Consider the following 18,318-nt stretch of genomic DNA (forward strand, 5'->3'; position numbering starts at 1 on the left):
GACCGAACCCAGGGCCTCCGCCTTGCTAGGCAAGTGCTCTACCACTGAGCTAAATCTCCAACCCCTACTTTGTGGGTTCTTATACCTTTCTCCAACCCTTTTCTTCCACCCTTTCAACCTCCTAATACTAGATAGGAGAGAAAAAAAGAATATCAATGACTGGAAAGGGGTGACGTTATCTTCCTGCTGATTAGGGACTGAGTTCCTTGGGATAAGTTTTATCTTGGCTGTCAGGATATCTAATTTTTCTTTTTTCCTTTTGTACATGATCACCTAACAAACTGCAACCAACCTCCTTGAAGAACCATCAACCAAATAACCCAGCAACAAGCCACCGCTCAGGGTCAAGCATTGATATACCTTCAGAAATGTCCCCAGAATTATAAATGCCACAGAATTGCAGAAACTATCATGATTCTTCTAGAGCATGAGGCAAATCACAGGGAGCTGCTGTGGTTAGCCTGAAGCAGCCCCATAGCCCACACCTGGGTTCAAAATGAAAACACATTTCCACAGTATTTCTGTTTTTCAAAGAAACCAAAACACCAACATTGTCACTGTAGGGTTTCTCTGTGTGCCCTGGCTGTCCTGGAATTCATTTTGTAGTCCAGGCTGGCCTTGAACTCCGAGTGCTGGGAGTTTATTACAGTTATTTTTGTGTCTGTGTCTGGAAGTGAGTTTCCTCCTCCTATTGTGTGCGCTCCAGGCATTGAGCTCAGCTGTCAGCATGGTGGCAGGCATCTTCGCTGGGCGAGAGCCTTCTTGCCAGCTGAAGGAGCTTGGGTCTGAGAGGACTGGCTAGAGCGTTCAGGTTCTCTGGCTGTGGGTTCTACAGTGGAACAGCTCCGGAGCAGAGCACGCCTGCGCTAGAAGAGAAAATGTGCTTATCATCTACTGTCTCCAGATCGACACAGTGCAGTTTCTGGGTTGGAGAGGAAAGCCTGTTACTAGCCTTATGAAGTTATTGTAGAACTTTCTTTTTTTTTTAAAGGCTGAGAAGTAGGCTAGTCTTTTTTTCTTTTTTTTAAATATCTGGATTTGTACCACTTTAAAAAATGATTTATTTATTAATTATATGAGTACACTGAAGCTGTCCGGACACACCAGAAGAGGGCATCAGAACTTATTACAGATGGTTGTAGGCCACCATGTGGTTGCTGGGATTTGAACTCAGGACCTCTTAACCTCTGAGCCATCTCTCCAGCCCCTGTAGATTTTTTTTTTTTTGAGTCATCAAAGTGTATTTCTCTTATAGAGTAGCATACTCTCTGTTGGAACTTTTATTATTTGGTTTTTCTGAGACAGGCTCTCAAGTAACAATAGTCTAGCCCCACCCTGATTATGTATGTAGCTGAGGATGACCTTCAACTTCTGGCCCTTTGTCCTTAGTTGCAAGTAAGGAGATTACAGTATTTACTGCTGCAGCCGGTTTAAACCTGCTTCCCTGAAGTGAGAAGACAACATACCCCAGATAGAAGAAAAGGGAGCCAGTTTCCCACAGACAGTTTATTGGGAGAGCCACAGCCAGTGAGAAGGTGGAAGAAGTCCTGTTTTATCCTCTTTTGTTGAAGCTGCTGGCCACCAGCAAAGACAGGATCCAATGGCAAGTAGGGCCCTGCGGAGCTTCTGAGACCCACACGTCAGACCAGTCTCTTCACTTCAAAGGCCAAGTATGAGAGCAGACACAGTTCCCACCCCAGAGGAAACACATCCCTGCCCACCCTGTACTCCCTCAAAGATCTCAGAAAGGCCAGTATACTGGGCCCTGGTTGGTCAATCTAACTCTTGGTGTGAAGACCTGGGCAAAAGGCTAATGGGTCTATTTATTCCTCGTGTCTACACTATGAGCCATATCTAACATCAGAACATGATTAAAACACTCAAGACTCTTGTTGGCAGAAGCTGCACCCCAGATAATGGATGTCCGGCCACATTCTGGCTAGAGATAGAAATCCAAGCAGACTGGGTATGAATGCATGAGGAAACCACTTGGCCCAGTTTGGGGGTGGGCAGTCCAGGCTCAGCCTGGGCCCAGACTCTGGGTTTCTGTCTCTCACTACCCAGTGTCAGCAGTTCTTCCACTTACTCCCCAGATGGGGAAAGGAAGGAGGAGGCAGAGAATATGCTGAGAATTCACCCTATACAGAACTGGAGGTCAGATCTACTGAGGTGAGGAAAAGGCCACAGATGGGCAGGGCACCGGAGCAGGGCCACTGGAACAGACTCTGTTCACGTCAGACTCGGTCATGTCATCCTGGAAGTACTCAGCTTGGTGGTACTGCCACAGGCGTAGGCTCCCATCCCACTGCAGATCAGAAAGTGGCAAGCAGTCAGGGAGATGCCCCTCCCAGGTCCCAGTTCTAGGCACATGGGTGGGTCCTCCCACCCCCAACCCCTGTAACCTCACCGAACTGCTGACAATCTTCTCTTCAAAGGGATGCCAACTGACATCACGCACACAGGCCTTGTGATTGGTCAGCTTCTTCACAATGTGGCCGCTTAAGAGGTCATATACTGTGCAGGAAAAGCCAGAGTAGACAGGGCTGCTGGAGAAACTTCCCACTGCCCTTCAGCCCCCACAGCGGCACCACTGACTTGCTTCTCAGGCAGCATCCTACTTGCCCATGGGAGCAAGGGCCACCTCAGAGGATGGTGCTCTACCTGCCTCCTTCTCTTGTGCCTGCTCCTACCTTGGGTTGAAGGTGTGGAATGGAATGTGGGATCCCTGGCCTTTAGCTACTGTCTCAAGGACGACTGTGAAGAAAACACACTATAAACCTAGGGCTGGCCTTGAGCTCCTGACCCTCAACACTGGTGAAAGCAGGAGGCAGGAGTTCAAGGCCTGCCCTAGGTTTATAGTTGCAAGACCAGTCTGGGTTACACTGTTCCAGTCTCAAACAAAATGAAAAACAGAAATGCACTGGCTTTAAAACTTGTACCAATGTCAGGCCTGGCTCACGCCTTTAATCCCAGCACTCGGGAAGCAGAGGCAGGTGAATCTCTGAGGCCAGCCTGGTCTACAGAGTGAGTTCCAGGACAGCCAGGACTACACAGAGAAACCCTGCCTCATAAAAATACGATAAAATAGACACTTTTACCAAGGCATGGAAGGTACCAACAGTGAATCCCAGCCCGGGTAGATGCGTGCTTGTGTTCACTGTCTGACAAGCACACTTCTGCTCTTCCAACTTTAGTCAGTGTGCGGTTGAGTGGGTGCAACATCTGCCAGTGAATGCATGCGTATGTGGAGACCACGGGTCAATGGCAGCTACTCTGACCACTCTCTACTTTATGTTTTTGAGATGAGTCTTCCTTCCTTATTTATTTCTTTTGTTTTACTTTGTTTTATTTTGCAAGGTAGGGGAGACAGGGTCTCACTATGTAGCCCTGGCTGTCCTGGAACTTACTCTTGCAGACCAGGCTGGCCTCAAACTCTGAGATCTACCTGCATCTGCCTCCCGAGTACTGCAATTAAAGGCATGTGACACCACTGTCTGGCTGAGAAACTGGTAGCTTGCTGACTGGTTGGCCTACAAGTTCTGGGACCCTCCTGCAGCTCCCCCAACCTGGGCAATGGGGATTCATTGTATCACCATGAGTGGGGTCTGGGGACCTGAGCTCAGATCTTCATGCTTGCACAGCAAGTGCTGCCTGACATTTCCTTAGCCTGCTTTAGAGCCTCTGTGACGTTTCCTACTCATGCTGCCTTTTACTCTGAGAGGCAGGGCCTCGCTTTATAGCTGATCTGGCCCAAACTGATGATGTAGTGCAGGCTGGCCTTGAACTCACAGCAACTCTTCACCTCCTAATGTGGAATCACAGGCATGAGTTCCTATGCCCAGCAACTCAATGCTGCCCTTCTGTCATTTGCTTGTCTCTGTGGCCCTCCCACCTTTCACCTGTGATCCTTTCCCTTGACTGGGTGAAACCAGGATTATGTTTGTGGTAATTTATTTACTAACTAGCATTCTATGTTCCCTTTCTTAATTAAAAGTGCATACAAACACTTCCTAGTTTCTTGTTTAAGCCTTTCCTGCTCCAAGCTAGATGAAATCTCCCTTAGCTGTTATTAAGGTGCTCACTGTAGTTACAGAGGGAATGCCAGAGAAACATGCCTGCCTCTTAAGGCCTGTTCTCACAACATCCTTACCAACCACTTTGCCAGTAGAACAGCCGCTATAGATGAACTGCTGGCCCGTGCTGTGGGCTGGGGAGAATCGGCATCGGATCAGAGTGTGAAGCACTCCATGGCCTCTGTAGGTCATCAAGGAGCTGTCACCTGGGAGCTTCAACTTCTTCCAGGCTGGGTAAGGATAATACATGGTGTTGGAGGTGAGCCTTAGCTGAGTGAGTGAGTGAACTGTCCTGTGCCACCAGCTCTTCATGGAGATCAACACTCAAAGACAACAGGCTACCCAGCTGTAAACAGCTGACTTTCCCCATGTGAGAAAAGTCACCAATACGGCCCTGCTGAGTTGACAATGTCAATGATACTAAAATACTCTTGTGTTGGTGGGTTTTATGTCCCCCAAGCCTTGGAATCCCTCTCCTTCATGCTTTAACCAATAAAAGGTCTAAAGGAAAAGACTGAGGGGAGGGCTCTGGGACTCCCGGCAACAGACAACCACCCAGGCCATCCTAGTGGTCATGTACTTTAGCCACGGCCAACTTTTGCCTCCCAGGCCTTAGCTTCATCCTGACTCTTACCTTTCTTGGGCACCTGCTGCCAGCGATAGTCCCAGTTCTGCTGTGTGGCAGCCAGTCGTGACGCTTCCATGCCTTCTCGGCTGGAAAAGCGTCTGATATCCCAAAGCTTAATGGTCTGATCTTTGGAGTTGGAGATGAGATACCGGGCATCACCCTAGGAATGCAAGAATGGACAGATGCACGAGAGCCTGTCAAGCTTGGGCTGCCAGCGCGGTGCCTCTGCTCATCCAGATGAGCGCACCTTTGAGGTCCTGCTTCAGATCTCCTCATCTCCAGGGTTTTGTCCAGAGAATTAGGCTGGAACCTCTGCCCATCCCCCACACAAGCTAGGAAACCCCATCTGCCTGCCTTCTGTCAACCCTGCCTGCTCAGAGAAACTCCCCTGCCCACTTGGAGAAACTCTGGGCTAACATGTCATAATTCCTAGTCTTTGTGTTTCCAGAAGCCCACTCAAGAGTGCCTGATCAGGGACTCAGGTTTGACCGTGCATAGACACAATCCTAGCTCCTGGCTGGAACATCATCACTGTTCGCCTAAGCTCCATAAACCCTCCTTGAGTTAGCCTGGATGTGTGACTTCACTGACCTCCACCTGAGTGATTGATGAACCCACCCGAGAGCTGCCTCCTAATAAACCTGCCTTTATCTACTTTTAATCTGGTCTAATCTGGCCTATATCTGTGTCACCGAGGGAGAGAAAATGCCTATCACAGAGTACCAGCTGTGTTCCTCATTCTAACTTGGACTAAATGGTTTTCTACTTTCTTTAGTAATTTATTTCTTATGTGTATGGGTGTTTTGCCTGCATTTGATCTCCTGGAACTGGAGTTACAGACGGTTGTAAGCTGCTGTGTGTGCTGGGAACTGAATCTGAGTCCTGTGGAAGAACAGCTCTTCACCACTCAGCCATCTCCCCAGCCCCATCTTGTAAGTCCTGCCTTGGTCTTTGTAGACTGACCTCCTAAGAGGTGCACAGAAGACACGCGTGTCTCTTGGCTTAAACACTTCTCCTAAACTCCAGTTCCTGCACACTCTAAAGAGGAGCTTTTGGATTTCCAAACCAGTCCCTGTCACACCCTCCTGGGCAACCAGAACCTTAAGAGCACAGCTATGCAGCCTTGTCTCTCTGCTTACCTTGCTGTCAATGAAGGTGATGCCATCCTGGTGGCCAGCCAGTGCCCCCACAGGCTTGGGGTCATCCTCCCGCATGGTGCGTCGGTCCCACACTTTGCAGATGGCATCGTCTCCCCCAGAGAACAGGATCTGGGAGCTTATGTCAGCAAAGGCCACTGCATTCACATCATCCTCATGAGACTCAATCTAGAGGAACAGGAAGCTAAGGGTTTTAGGGTTTCTCGAGTCTTGAAATAGGTCAAAGACCAGAAGGAGGATGCTTTTGTTTCACAAACAATACCTGAAGAGTACGCCGGTTTTGTTCTCGGTCAAAGACATAAAGGCAGCCATCATTGGCTCTGTAAGACATGAGATAAGAGGGTTGTAGAGCCAAGACTATTTCTCTGTGTTCTCAGGAGAGTCCTGCTGAGGAACTCAACTAGGGAGTGAGCTCTTGTGTTCTTTCACATATGGACGGAGCAGTGGCTTAGCTTTCAAGGAGGCCTGAGACCTTCGACCTCATGCAGGGAACTGGTGAGCAAGAGTGAAGCAACTCGTAAACCTTGACCTTGGAGAAGGCAAGTTGTTTTCCACAGCTGGTAGTGCCGTCTCTGTTAACAGCAGAGACTACCTCTGGCAGAACTCTTACCTCCCCAATCAAGGTAGACATTTCCCACAATGCTCACCCTCCTAGTACTTCTCGTCCATCTGAGGAGACAGCAATGGAAAAGACAGCAAAGCGACGTTCATCTGGCCTACGGAAGCAAAGGAGGAGCTAGGCTAAGTGGATGTCCTTTCGCTTTTTGTCATCCTAGCAAGCATGTGACAAAGATTATAAAGAAGGGGACGCAGAAGACCCACCAACCCATGCTAGCATGCAGATCACCTCTGAGAACCCAGAAGTAAGCCTGTAAACTAGAGCTCACAGGATGGGCAGTGCTCTCAGGAAGCCACACAGAGAAATTGCAAGCGGTGTACTTGTTCATCTGGGTGGGAGCTCTGCTCAAGAGGCACTCCTGGAAAGCCTTCTTGGAGAAGTCTCTGATAAGTGTGACAAGAAAAAGCCAATACCTTAAATCCAGGGCAGTGTGTGTGTCTCCTTCCCCATAGATGCTGCAGATATGAACTGAGAGAAGAGAAACAAGGGTTCTTCAGGATTGAGGGAGAGAGAATGGAAGTAAAACCAAGAAGGGATAAAGCGAATGGCAGAGATGTCAGAGAACTTTGGGAGCGATTCTCTGAGGACACAGCATGGTATCTTATCTTAGAAGAGAACACATGGTGGCCTCAGGTCCCAAGCTGGAGACACGGCAGAGGTGGGGCCCACACTCACTGTAGTCAGACCAGCTGGAGTACAGGAAGTGGTTTCCATCAGGAGTGAAGGCCACATCCAGGACACTCCAGCCTACATCCCGGGCCTTGATGCTTTTAAACTTGTGGAAGCGGCCATACCGACAGTCGTACAGTCGGATCGTTTGATCTGCAGAGAGGAATCAGGCAAAAGTATGGACTCTCTTCCTTGTAGCCTTCTACATCAGACCTCATTTGCTTGATGTATCTGAGGTCTCTCTCGATGTACCATCTCGAGGCTAAGCATCTCTAAGCCAGGTTTTGAGTTCCCTGGGTCTGAGGCTTTCTAGTCTAGTTGGAAATATTTTGTTTTAGGTTAAGGCAGTTAATAAGACTAGGATCCAGTACCTTGGCAAGCAGACATGAAGATTTGACCATCTTTGCTGTAGATGCCACAGAAAGCCTTCTGAGAGTAGGTATCAGTGAAGCTTAGATCATTGGGCAAGAAGCTAGAGAAGGGGAGAGAGAAGGAGAGGGGAGCTCTGAGTGAGAAGGACTCAGCAGAACGGAATGCAGCATATCCCTTTGGCCTTGGATATAATCCCCTTGTCTGTCCTGTCATTCTTCATACTTCTCTATTTCGTTTACTTTCACATCTTCAGCCCCTTTCAAACTAGTCTTAATATTTCTGAGAAACCTTTAACTTACACCCTTCCAAGTATAGAAGATAAGGTCTAGCTGGCCGCTAGGGTCTCTCCACCAAACCCCATACTCACTGAGACATCACTCGAGACTGTTCTCCAAGGGAGAAGCTTCCCCGGTGGCAGAGGCCCCGTTCTCTCTAAATGGAAGGGATTGGGGAATATTGCTAGCAGAACTGGAGGGCCACTGTAATCACACCCAGTCCCCCTCCTCCAAGGGTATTTCTCTTGCTACAAAAAGCAAACAGCCCAGAGCACCAGGATGCAGGCTGCTAACACACTCGAGCCCCCACATGTGAGGTTTCCTTGGAAGTTTACATCCTTTTTTCAGGAGCTAGCAGAACTTCTGGCCTCAACAGGTCTGCTGCCAGGCTGACGAGAGGCAGAAAGGCCTACCTGGTGTAGCATTCGAGGGAAGCTATGCTCCTGAGCATTCCTCCTGAGTCCCAGCCGCCCCGTGGCCAATTCCACCTGAGTTTTGATCTCATTGTACTCCAGCTCCCGGGTGTCAGGGGTTGCATCCACTGTGAGTACCAAAAAAGAAGTTTTGTTCCAGGACTTACAGCCCAGACATGAGCTAGCAAAACTGTGCCCACTCGATGTGGTTGGCTACAAGGATTCCCTCGTCCCCTGAATTCTCTTTTCATTTAACATACTAAGCTTCAGAAGACTGATTCACTTTAAAGGTAAAAAAGTCTAGTGAACATCTTCCAACATTAATATCAGATTATCAGTTATGCATGGCTTTCATCCCAGCACCTGGGAGGCAGAGGAAGGCAGATCTGGATTAAACTGAGAATTCTAGAACAGCCAGAGATACAGAGAGACCCAGTCTTAGAAACAAAACACAAGGGACTGGAAACTGGTTAAGAGCACTGATTGCTCTTCCAGAGGTCCTGAGTTCAATTCCCAGCAACCACATGGTGGCTCACAACCATCTGTAATGAGATCTGATGCCCTCTTCTGGTGTGTCTGAGGACAGCTACAGTGTACTCAATATACATAAAATAAATAATCAAAAAAAAAAAAAAAGAAAGAAAACACAAACACAAAAAAACATTAGATGGCCTCTCCTCTTACCAGGTGGGTTGTATCGATCTCCAAGGCGACCGTCCCAGGCACTGTCATGCTCTTCCTCTGAGTCTGAGAGGGCCTGGATGAGTTGTAAATTTGCTGCACCTCCACCTTGCACCAACCTCACTTGGCCTCTGTGGAGAGATCCCCATTATAAAGGAGGGGATCCCTTCTCCCATCTAACCAATGGCTATCTGGCTGGAGTCAATGGCTGTCTAGCTCCTAGTACATTTGGTTCTCATTTTGAAGTTGGATTTTAAGTTTCCTACAAGTCATAGAGGGCCAGGCAGTAGTGGAGCACGCCTTTAATCCCAGCACTTGGGAGGCAGAGGCAGGTGGATCTCTGTGAGTTCCAGGCAAGCCTGGTCTACAGAGTGAGTTCCAGGGCAGCCAGGGCTACAGAGAAGCTCTGCCTCAAAAATAAACAAAACAAAGCAAACACACAAAAAGACACAGTAGGGAACTAGTTTGAACTCTTGAGTAAGAGCACAGAGTTCTAACGGGCTATGAAGACTGACCTACTAACTGATTTGTCTCAGGGCTAAGGACTGAACCCAGGGGCTCAGTGCATACTGGATAAGCTTCTACCACAAAGCTACACCCCAAGTTCAAGGGCTAAGAATCAGGAGAGCATCCATCTCTATTCCTTAGAATCCTTTCCTGTCATGATAAAATACCCCAACAAAAGCTCCTTCAGTGAGAGACGCTAATTGTGGCTCATGGCTCAAGGGCAGAGTCTATCATGGCGGGGCAGTCAAAGCAGCAGGGACAGGAACAGCGGGCTACAGAGTATTCACAACCAGGGAAGAGGGCGGGATGAATGGTTGTGTTTAGCTACCTTTCTCCTTTTTATACAGTCTAGGACCCACACCCAAGGGATGGTGCCACTCATGTTCAGTGTGGGTCTTCCTCATCAACGAACCCAATCGCTATAATCCCTTCCAGGCCTGCCCAGAGAGGCTAAAGAATCCATCCCTCCTAGGTGTGCTGTCCCCTAGGTGACTCCAGACCCTGTCAAGCTGACAGTGACAACTCTCACAGCCGTTGCTGTAGGAATACAGCACAGAACACAATGTCCGAAGGGACACTAGGTTTGTCTTTTCCCAAGGAACCACAGGCCCGCAAACAAAGCCAAGTATTCAAGTCGTTCTTAGTTCCTGGTGGTCACCCCCTTCAGGGTATTCTTTTCTTAAGAGCAGGGCTAGTAAGGTCGATGTAAACTTGTTTTTCAAGTAAATCCACATGGCTTCATCTCACATAGCAAGTGATTTAACACCCCCCTTCCCAACTCTTCTCACATCTCTCCTTTCCTCCATAATCCCTCTCCATTTCTTGTTTTATTTTCTTGGAAAACAGATTAAATTTGTGTTGTCACAGCCAAAAAGACTCCCCCTGAGAGGTCCCTCAAGCTGTGCCCTAGGTAAGAACCATTTTGGGTATGGAGCTGCGTAGAGAGTATGGACATCCAGCAGGGAAAGGTCGTCCTGTTCAAACACAAACGTTGTCCTGGGACAGTACCATTCCCTATCCTCTGCACTTTTCCTGCCTGAAGTTGAGGTCAAGATATTGGGGTGACACTTAGTGTCACAGCAGAGGGTAAGTTACCTGCGGAGGAGATAGGCCAGTACCTGGGCCAGATCCACATCTTCATCCTCTTCTTCTTCTTCCTCACTACGACGCAGGCCAGCCCCTCTTCGGGACAAGCCCTCGGAGGGTTCTAAGGACCCGGATCCTGCGCTGCTGCTGTTCCGTGATCCCATGTTCTGGTTACAGCATCCTTATATCCTGTGCAGGGGCTTCTCCTGTCTCCAAATTGGGTTTGGTGAAAGCAAATCCTGCTCTAGAAATATCAGGGTTTCCAGAAACGGGGCAGAAGCTATCTTTAGAGGGGTGACCCCTCCAGGAGACTGAGATTTCCTTCTCTTTAGCTATGACAGCTCCCAAGGTTTCGGGAACATAAACCTTCCTCAATCCTGTGAAGCAAAGAAAGCCACATGAAACCTAGGGTGTAACCCTACCGTACTAATGAGAGTCCATGAAGAGGAATTTCTCATTTTCCTAACCAAACTCACCTATCAAAGTCCCCGGCCCCGGGTGGCGGAATCCCAGATAACCTCTCCGGCTGACCAATCAAAACCCCTTGCGGAAGAACGCACTTCACTAGCTTATCTCATACAACCAACCAGAAGCGTTAGAACTCAGACCCCCGACGCCCCCCTCTGCTGACCAATCAGAGAAATTTCTTGAGAGGGCCGGCAGCAGCAACAGCCAATGAGGTTAGAAGTCAGCCTAACACCCCCTCCAGTTTAGCTTCACACCCACGTGGTGCGCCGGGGGTGTGTACAACAGGGGGAGGGAAAGTGGAGAAGCACCTCCCCCGGCGTCTGGCGGTTACCGCCCCACGCGAGGTCACTCACCAGCCAGGAGCCGTCGCAGGACCCGCAGGGGCGAGGCCCTGTTTACACCGCCTACCGCTGCCGCGCCGGCTAACAGCTCCTAAGTCGCGAGCCTCGTCCGTCACGCCTCTGACTGCCAGGCCTGATGACGTCACTCGACGCTCCTCGATGTTCCGCCCCCTTGGTCCGCTGATTGGACAGCTGGGACCGTGATTGATGGGTGGGCTGGAGAAATTTCTTAACCCAAGGGGGGGCGTTAAGTCGTAGCGGACTGGAATTGGCTGCGGCCTGCATTAGAGATAGCGGAGCTAGACGTAAAGTCCGCGAGGTGGTCCCTTAAGGTCGCTTGGCCTCGAGTGTTTTTTTTTACTGCATGCCCAGCCGCTCCTATTCCCTCAGCTCCCAGCAACCCCAGTTCAACCGTTTTTCCCTGGCTGTAGCGCCAGCGGCCTGTCGAAAGCAGTCCTCACTGGTGGAACCCAGGCCTTTCCATCCTGCGGTGTACCGGCTTACCCGCGGCGGTCTTGTTAGACGACCCCTGGCTTCCTTTCCTGGTCTTTGCAGACGCTCCCTAAATGTCGCGGCCCTCCACGGAGTCTTTCCGGTTGCGTAGTGCGCACGCGCTCCCTGGGTCTGGGCTTTGCCGACCTTCCCTAGGCTTCAATCGCGCGCCGCCTCCTGCGGGTTTATGAATAACTTGGGTGAGTCCAAGGCCGAGCCCTACCTTGTCTGGGATGATTTCCCAGGCCAGGGAGCGGAGAGGCTGGTGACGTTGGCCTTGGCCCAGAGCTGGGCCACCCTGAGGACACCTCAGTACCCTGGACCAGCTTGTGACAGGTCCTGTAAGGTTTCCCCTGGTCTCTAGGCCGGAGACCCCAACATTTTCTCCCGGTCCACACTGACGATGGTTAAACTGCCCATTGGTTGTAAAATTCTTAATTGTAAACAAGCGCCCAGCATTTTGTTATTTGGCTGGTCTCCATTAATTATGTGGACAGGTATTTCTAACATACACCGAGCTTTCAGGATTCCTATTTATCTGGGTTATCTGGTCTGGAAAGTCTGTAATAATTTTAGAAAGTATTTTTCCTTCCTTACTACTCAAATTCTTATATGTTCTGTAGATATTTTTTAACTGATTACTTGAGGTTTATTTTCACAGTTGCCATTTTTCCACACTCGAGACTTTTTCCATGTTGATCTGCTCACGTATGCTCTTAAAAGTATTTCGTTCTTAAGAGCTGACCAGTGATTTTTTTTTCCGGTTTTTTAAAAATATATATTACTTCAAATACAGACTTCCCAACCTGATTACTAACTTCATTTAAAAATTTTATCTAGGGCTGGAGAGATGGCTCAGTGGTTAAGAGCACTGATTGCTCTTGCCAAGGTCCTCTGAGTTCAATTTCTAGCAACCACATGGTGGCTCACAACCATCTGTAATGGGATCTGATGCCCTCTTCTGTTGTGTCTGAAGAAAGCCACAGTGTACTCACGTGCATACAGTAAATAAATAAAATCTTTTAAAAATTATTAAAATTTTTGTCTTCCAATCAAATGTGCCTATAAGTGCCTTATTTCTACTCGTGCACCTTTTCACAATGTCTTATCTGAGAGATGCTTTATCTTTCTAACCGGTCCTAGCCAGTCCTCATAGCCCTGAACTGTGACCTAGTGATACTTCTATCAATAATCAAACTTGCCCACGCATGCACGCACACAACAGCAGCAGCAACAACAACAACAAAACCAATGTTGTTGCACTTCTTCATAAAATATAAAAATAATCAAATTTGAGCCAGTGAGGTGGTTCAGCAGGTAAGGGTGTTTGCTAGATAAAGGTGCTTACTACTAAGTCTTATGACTTAGGAGAGAATGGACTCCTATGAGTTGTCCTCAGAACTCACACGTGTACCTCCCTACTCATCTACACCCACCCAAATAAAAAAAAATTAAATTTTTTTAAAAATTAAAATTTTTAAAATTTAAAAAATCCAATCTTTATGCAAGTAAATAACAAAATGGACAATAACAAAGGTATAACATGAACAAAACATTATGATTAGGTACAGAAAAAAGGTCTGTGTTTGTGTGGTCAAGTGTGTTCTGGTGCTTGTGAACACATGTATCAATTGGTGTAGAGGCCTGAAGTGGATGGCTGGTGTCTTCCTCAAAAATTTCCAAATTATTTAGAGTATTTTTTATCTACTTTTTAAGAATTTTATAGATAAATACAGTATATCTTGGTCACAGCCACTCCAACTGCTCCCCCTCCCTCCCTCTCATACTCCCTCTTCAAGCCCCTCCTACTTTCATGTCTTCTTTAAAAACATTTTTACCAACTTAGTTTTTGAGACAAGGCCTCTCACTTAATTTGGAGCTAGCCGATTGGCCAAACCGGCTAGCCAGCAAAGGAACTCTTCTGTCAGCTTCTTAGCCCTGGCATTCCAGTCACATGACATGGGCAGTGCTGGACTTTTCAGATTGGGTACCGGGGACCAGAATTCAGGTGCTCCTGCTTGTACTTTATTACTGAACCACCTTCCCAGCCTGTCCCTCCTGTTTTGATGACAGAGTTGCAGTTTGACTATGTTTAAGATTTGTAAGTGCTAAGAAGAGGAGAAATATCAATAAATTAATAATATGTATATAAAACACAGGGAGGGGGGCTGGAGAGATGGGTCAGTGGTTAAGAGCACTGACTGCTCTTCCAGAGGTCCTGAGTTCAAATCCCAGCAATCACATGGTGGTTCACAACCATCTGTAATGGGATCCGATGCCTCTTCTGGTGTGTCTGAAGACAGCTACAGTGTACTTATATATATATAATAGATAAATAAATCTTTAAAAAAAAAATCACAGGGAGGAAGTGGAAACACCCCTACATATATTCTTGGCATTTTCAATGCTTAGTGAGTTTGTAAAGTGCTTTGAATTTGAGCAGCTTTTGCCATCCCCAGTTACACTAAGACACTTTAACCACAGAGAGGTTTCTCTTCTTTCAGTATCCATTTTAAGACCAGGTTGGCTAATTATTAAGTAAATGTCAGTTGGTTGACTTCCTGTTCAGGTTTGCCTGTTGTTTTGTCCTTGAGCAGCTCCACTAGAGGGCGACCTGATCTTTGGGGGAGAGGATGGCAAGTTTTCCTTCTCTCTCATTGCAACTCAGGAGCCTGGGGATTGTAGGAGCTCAGTCTGCTGAAGTGACTGATGCCCACACCAGTGTTTATACACTATAAGAAAGAAGCATTTCCCTTGTAAGATGGAGGGGGAGAAGTGTGCTAATTTATCTAGGGACTTTAAGATCTGTTTATTAGAAAACAATTGGATAGTGATGAAATATTCTAACACTCTCATGTCTTTTTTGAGACAGAATCTCATGTAGCCTAGGCTGATCTGGAGTTCACTATATCGCTGAGAATAACTCAGAACTCCACACCTCTCATGTGTGAATGCTGAGAGATACAAGCTATGTACCACCATACCCAGTTTTATATAGAACTTAGATCGAAACTAGGGCTTCATACATGCCAGGGAAGAAGAGTTCTACCAATTGAAGATTACATCCTAAGTGGTCTTACATTCTTAAGAATTAGATTTGGGGGCCTTGGGGAGGACAGGATAGATGGCTCAGTGGTTAAGAGCACTGGGTGTTTTTTCCAAGGACAGAGAATCCACATGGCGGCTCCCAACCATCTGTAACTCCGGTTCTGATACATATGTACACAGATATATGTGCAAGCTGACAAGCTATACACATAAAAAAGAAGTGTGTGTGTGTATGAATGTGTGCTTTGTTTTATAAAATAAAACCTGTACCCCTTTTATCCTACAACTGAACTACACTTCTAGTGCTCTCTTTTTTACTTTTGAACTTGAGACAAGGGCTCATTGAGTTGCCCAGGATAGCCCCGACTTGCAGTCTGTACACCTTGTCCTTCGAGTGGCTGTGACTGCAGGTATGCACCACCTGATCCATCTTTTAACCCCGATTTTGGATGGTAAGTATCATAAGATTATCAAGGGTTGTAGTAGTTTGAATGATAAATGTCTTCCATTATCTCCAGTATTTGAATTCTTGTTGCCCTGGGCACTGTGTCAGGCTGGTCTCAAACTCTACATCGTCTGTGTCTGAGGTTAGAGGTGTGTGCCACCGTGCTCAGGAGCGTGTAGCTTTTACATACTGTTTCTATGGAAAGATTCCAGTTTTTAGCAGCTGGTTGATTCCAGGTCTGGGGCATAAAATATGCAAGATGTTTATTACAACAATCCATGTTAGCAGGGAAACAGGCAGGAACCATTAGGCTCTTGTTAAAATGACTCAGCCAAGTTTCCATTGGCAAAGGTAGGTGGACTTGAACACTAGTACATATAATTTATTAAGTGCAAAGTGTTTAAATCTAGAAACTCATTGTGTGTGTGTGTGTGTGTGTGTGTGTGTGTGTGTGTGTGTGTGAGAGAGAGAGAGAGAGAGAGAGAGAGAGAGAGAGAGAGAGAGAGAGAGATAAGTAACTGGCTATCCTTTTGAAAGCTGGGGAATGTAGCTTAGTTGGTACAGCATTTGCCTGGCACATACAAGGCTCTAGGTGGTGTTGCCAGCATTGCGTCAACCTGGTTTGGTGATTTTGGCTTGTCTCTGGAGACAGGAGGCCAGAGGACCAGCAATCCTCAAGGCCAGCTTGGAATATATGGGACTCTGTTTCAGAAAACAAAACTCAAAGATAATAGGAGACTATGTCATTTTAAAGATGGTGGACAAAGGGAAAATAGGCAACAGTCGTGCTGTTCAGGAATAAAGTAGGCCACAGGCAATGGAGGAGAAAGTTAAGGGAGACATGTTTGTATAAAACTTATTCTCGCTCTTTCGGCAGGGCCCGAGGATGTCTGCTTTGTAGATACCTGTGTATTAATTAACCCAAGCAGTCAACACCCGTGTCTAGATCCTTCCAAATGGCTGACTTGAAAAAGATGGAAGGACTAGAGGAGACATCTTCGAGTTGATAGATTTAAAACACAAATGAAATACACATAAAGCTGGGCGGGGTGGGGCGTGGCCATAGTGCCAGCACTTGGAAGTGAGGGCAGGAAGAGAGTTTGAGATCAGCCACACAGCAAAACCAAGGCCAGCCAAGGCTATGTAGGGTGAGCCTGTCTTCGGAAACCAAGCAACGGAATGGTTGAAGATGTTGGTTTGTGTAGAACACTTCCTAGCATTCACACAAGGCACTGGCTTCAACCCAAAACATTTTACAATTTGTAAACAGGCCAGGGGAGGCTAAGCCATAGTGGATAAGTGTTCACATTTGGGTGAGAAAACTATAAACATGCAAGGAAATGGACATTGTAATCCTATCTGTGGCAAGAGGGAAGGGCTATGATAGAGGCAGGGGCATGTGGTGTCTACCAAAGCTCCATTTCTCCGGGTGATGTGTTCAAGGGTGACTATAAGAGTTTATTCGATTACAGCTATTTTCTGTACAATGTGTTGGCTGGGTGTGGTGTATATTCCTGTAATTCCAGTACTTAGGAGTCAAGGCAAGAGCATGGAGAGCACCAATGTAGGCAGGGCTGCATAGTGAGACCTGCCTTACAAAACCGAACTGGAATGTAAGTCAATGTTAGGCTACTTGCTGGCCTCCCTGGGGTCCTAGATTCCACTCTGGTATTGCAGGTAAAACAAAACTGAAAAGAAGAAAGAATGGAAAGGGGGAGGGGACCAAATCTAAAGCCAAGGCTGGGCATGGTAACATACCTGTAACCCCAGCATTTGGGAGGTGGAGGCAGGAGGATCAGGAATTCACTACTAACTTCTGTAACACATTTTCTGTAACACCAATCTGGGCTGTAGGAAACCTTGTCTCAAGCAAACATACAAACTCCAAAGCAAGCAAGCAAACAAGACTAAAACTCAAAAGAATTTTAATCATGCTTCTATTATCTGCCACGTGGGCCAATTTTATTCATATTTAAGGCTTGGTGCTATGCAAGAGGTATCTGGGGCTCAAGTCCCCCTGCCTCTTTCCTGGAGGGTCCCATTTCTGAATCTTCTTCTCTCCTATGTTTTCTTTTCACTGCTCTTTTCCCTCTTAACAGCAGAGACGGCTACATAAGACAGACTTAAAGGGGCAACTCTAATCATCGGTGTGGAGAGGAGCTGCGGCTGTCTAGAGTGTTGGTTTGGTTTTTGCTGCTAGCTGGAGTGCTTTACTCTACTGACTCGGTCATCCCAACGACACTGAGGTATGTTCCCATTTTACAGATGAAGGGGTAGAGCCACTGTGTGCAAAGGGCATCGTGTCAGTTACCCATCGCTACTTATGAAGATGAGCGTCTGACTGTTAAAGTATACCGTTTCTTTTGACATAAGATTATGCATATTCGTGAGGTATTACATGATGTTTAGATGCACATATGTACTGTGTAATGTTCAAATTAGGATGAATTTCCCTTCAAACATCATTTCTTTGTGCTAAAACCGGAAGCATTAAAAATCTATCAGGTTTTTGTTTTTGTATTTTTTTTTGTTTTTTTGTTTTTGTTTTATTTTTGAGACTAGGTCTCAGCTTTTGTTATCCTGGACTAGCTCTGTAGACCACGCTGGCCTCCAACTCTGAGGTTCTCTAGCCTCTGCCTCCTGAGTGCTGGGATTAAAGGCCGGTGTCACCACCCTGGCCCTTCAGCTCTTTTGTGATGTTATCCTTAAGCAACCTTAGTTGCTATAACCTTGCTGTAACTCAGGATCTGATCAACCTTCCCTGCCTCTTCTACCACTTGTATTTTTATGGGATGTGTATTCTATTGCTGTGTTCTATCTTGTGGTCCACTCTGACCTTTAGTAAACCTTTCTTCCCTGGCCAGTTTTCCAGAATTTTCTTGGAGGACACTCAGCATCTTCTCATCCAGTTGCTTCTTCTGAAGGGTTTTCCAGGAATCCCATTTTATTTGAAGATTTTCTTCTTTTTCTAAGTTCATATCTTCATCTTGTTCCTAAGCAGGGACGTTCTCCTTAGCAAACGGTCCCGTTCACGTGGGACAGTT

General features: G+C 47.0%; 1 protein-coding gene across 5 annotated transcripts; it reads right to left on the reverse strand.

Annotated features, from left to right (window-relative positions):
• Positions 1-1,472: 1,472 nt before the first annotated feature.
• Dcaf11 (DDB1 and CUL4 associated factor 11) lies at positions 1,473-11,905 on the reverse strand. 5 transcript variants are annotated; one of them, XM_032917487.1, is made up of 16 exons: positions 11,794-11,905; positions 11,302-11,568; positions 10,490-10,686; positions 8,891-9,018; positions 8,207-8,334; positions 7,886-7,950; positions 7,518-7,618; positions 7,153-7,299; positions 6,891-6,945; positions 6,506-6,574; positions 6,121-6,178; positions 5,841-6,026; positions 4,708-4,861; positions 4,151-4,303; positions 2,408-2,514; positions 1,473-2,305 (listed from the first exon to the last, which is right to left on the reverse strand). In XM_032917487.1, the coding sequence occupies exons 3-16, from the start codon at positions 10,642-10,644 to the stop codon at positions 2,162-2,164; spliced, it is 1,650 nt and encodes a 549-aa protein (XP_032773378.1). In that variant the 5' UTR covers positions 10,645-10,686; positions 11,302-11,568; positions 11,794-11,905; the 3' UTR covers positions 1,473-2,161. The 5 variants fall into 5 exon arrangements, with proteins under 5 accessions (XP_032773378.1, XP_032773377.1, XP_032773379.1 ...); XM_032917486.1 differs by having other exon boundaries at positions 10,490-10,724; XM_032917488.1 differs by having other exon boundaries at positions 10,513-10,857.
• Between the last annotated feature and the right edge of the window lie 6,413 nt (positions 11,906-18,318).

This window comes from Rattus rattus, chromosome 12 (assembly GCF_011064425.1).
Source record: "Rattus rattus isolate New Zealand chromosome 12, Rrattus_CSIRO_v1, whole genome shotgun sequence".
NCBI classification, from domain to species: Eukaryota; Metazoa; Chordata; class Mammalia; order Rodentia; family Muridae; genus Rattus; species Rattus rattus.

Excerpts from the sequence above, each read along its gene's own strand:
- Dcaf11 (XM_032917487.1), bottom strand. The coding sequence starts at position 10,644 with ATGGGATCACGGAACAGCAGCAGCGCAGGATCCGGGTCCTTAGAACCC. Across the intron at positions 6,575-6,890 it reads CACACTGCCCTGGATTTAAG|GCCAGATGAACGTCGCTTTG; the intron begins GTATTGGCTTTT and ends TTGCTTCCGTAG. Across the intron at positions 4,304-4,707 it reads GCAGCAGGTGCCCAAGAAAG|CCTGGAAGAAGTTGAAGCTC; the intron begins GTAAGAGTCAGG and ends ATCCTTACCCAG.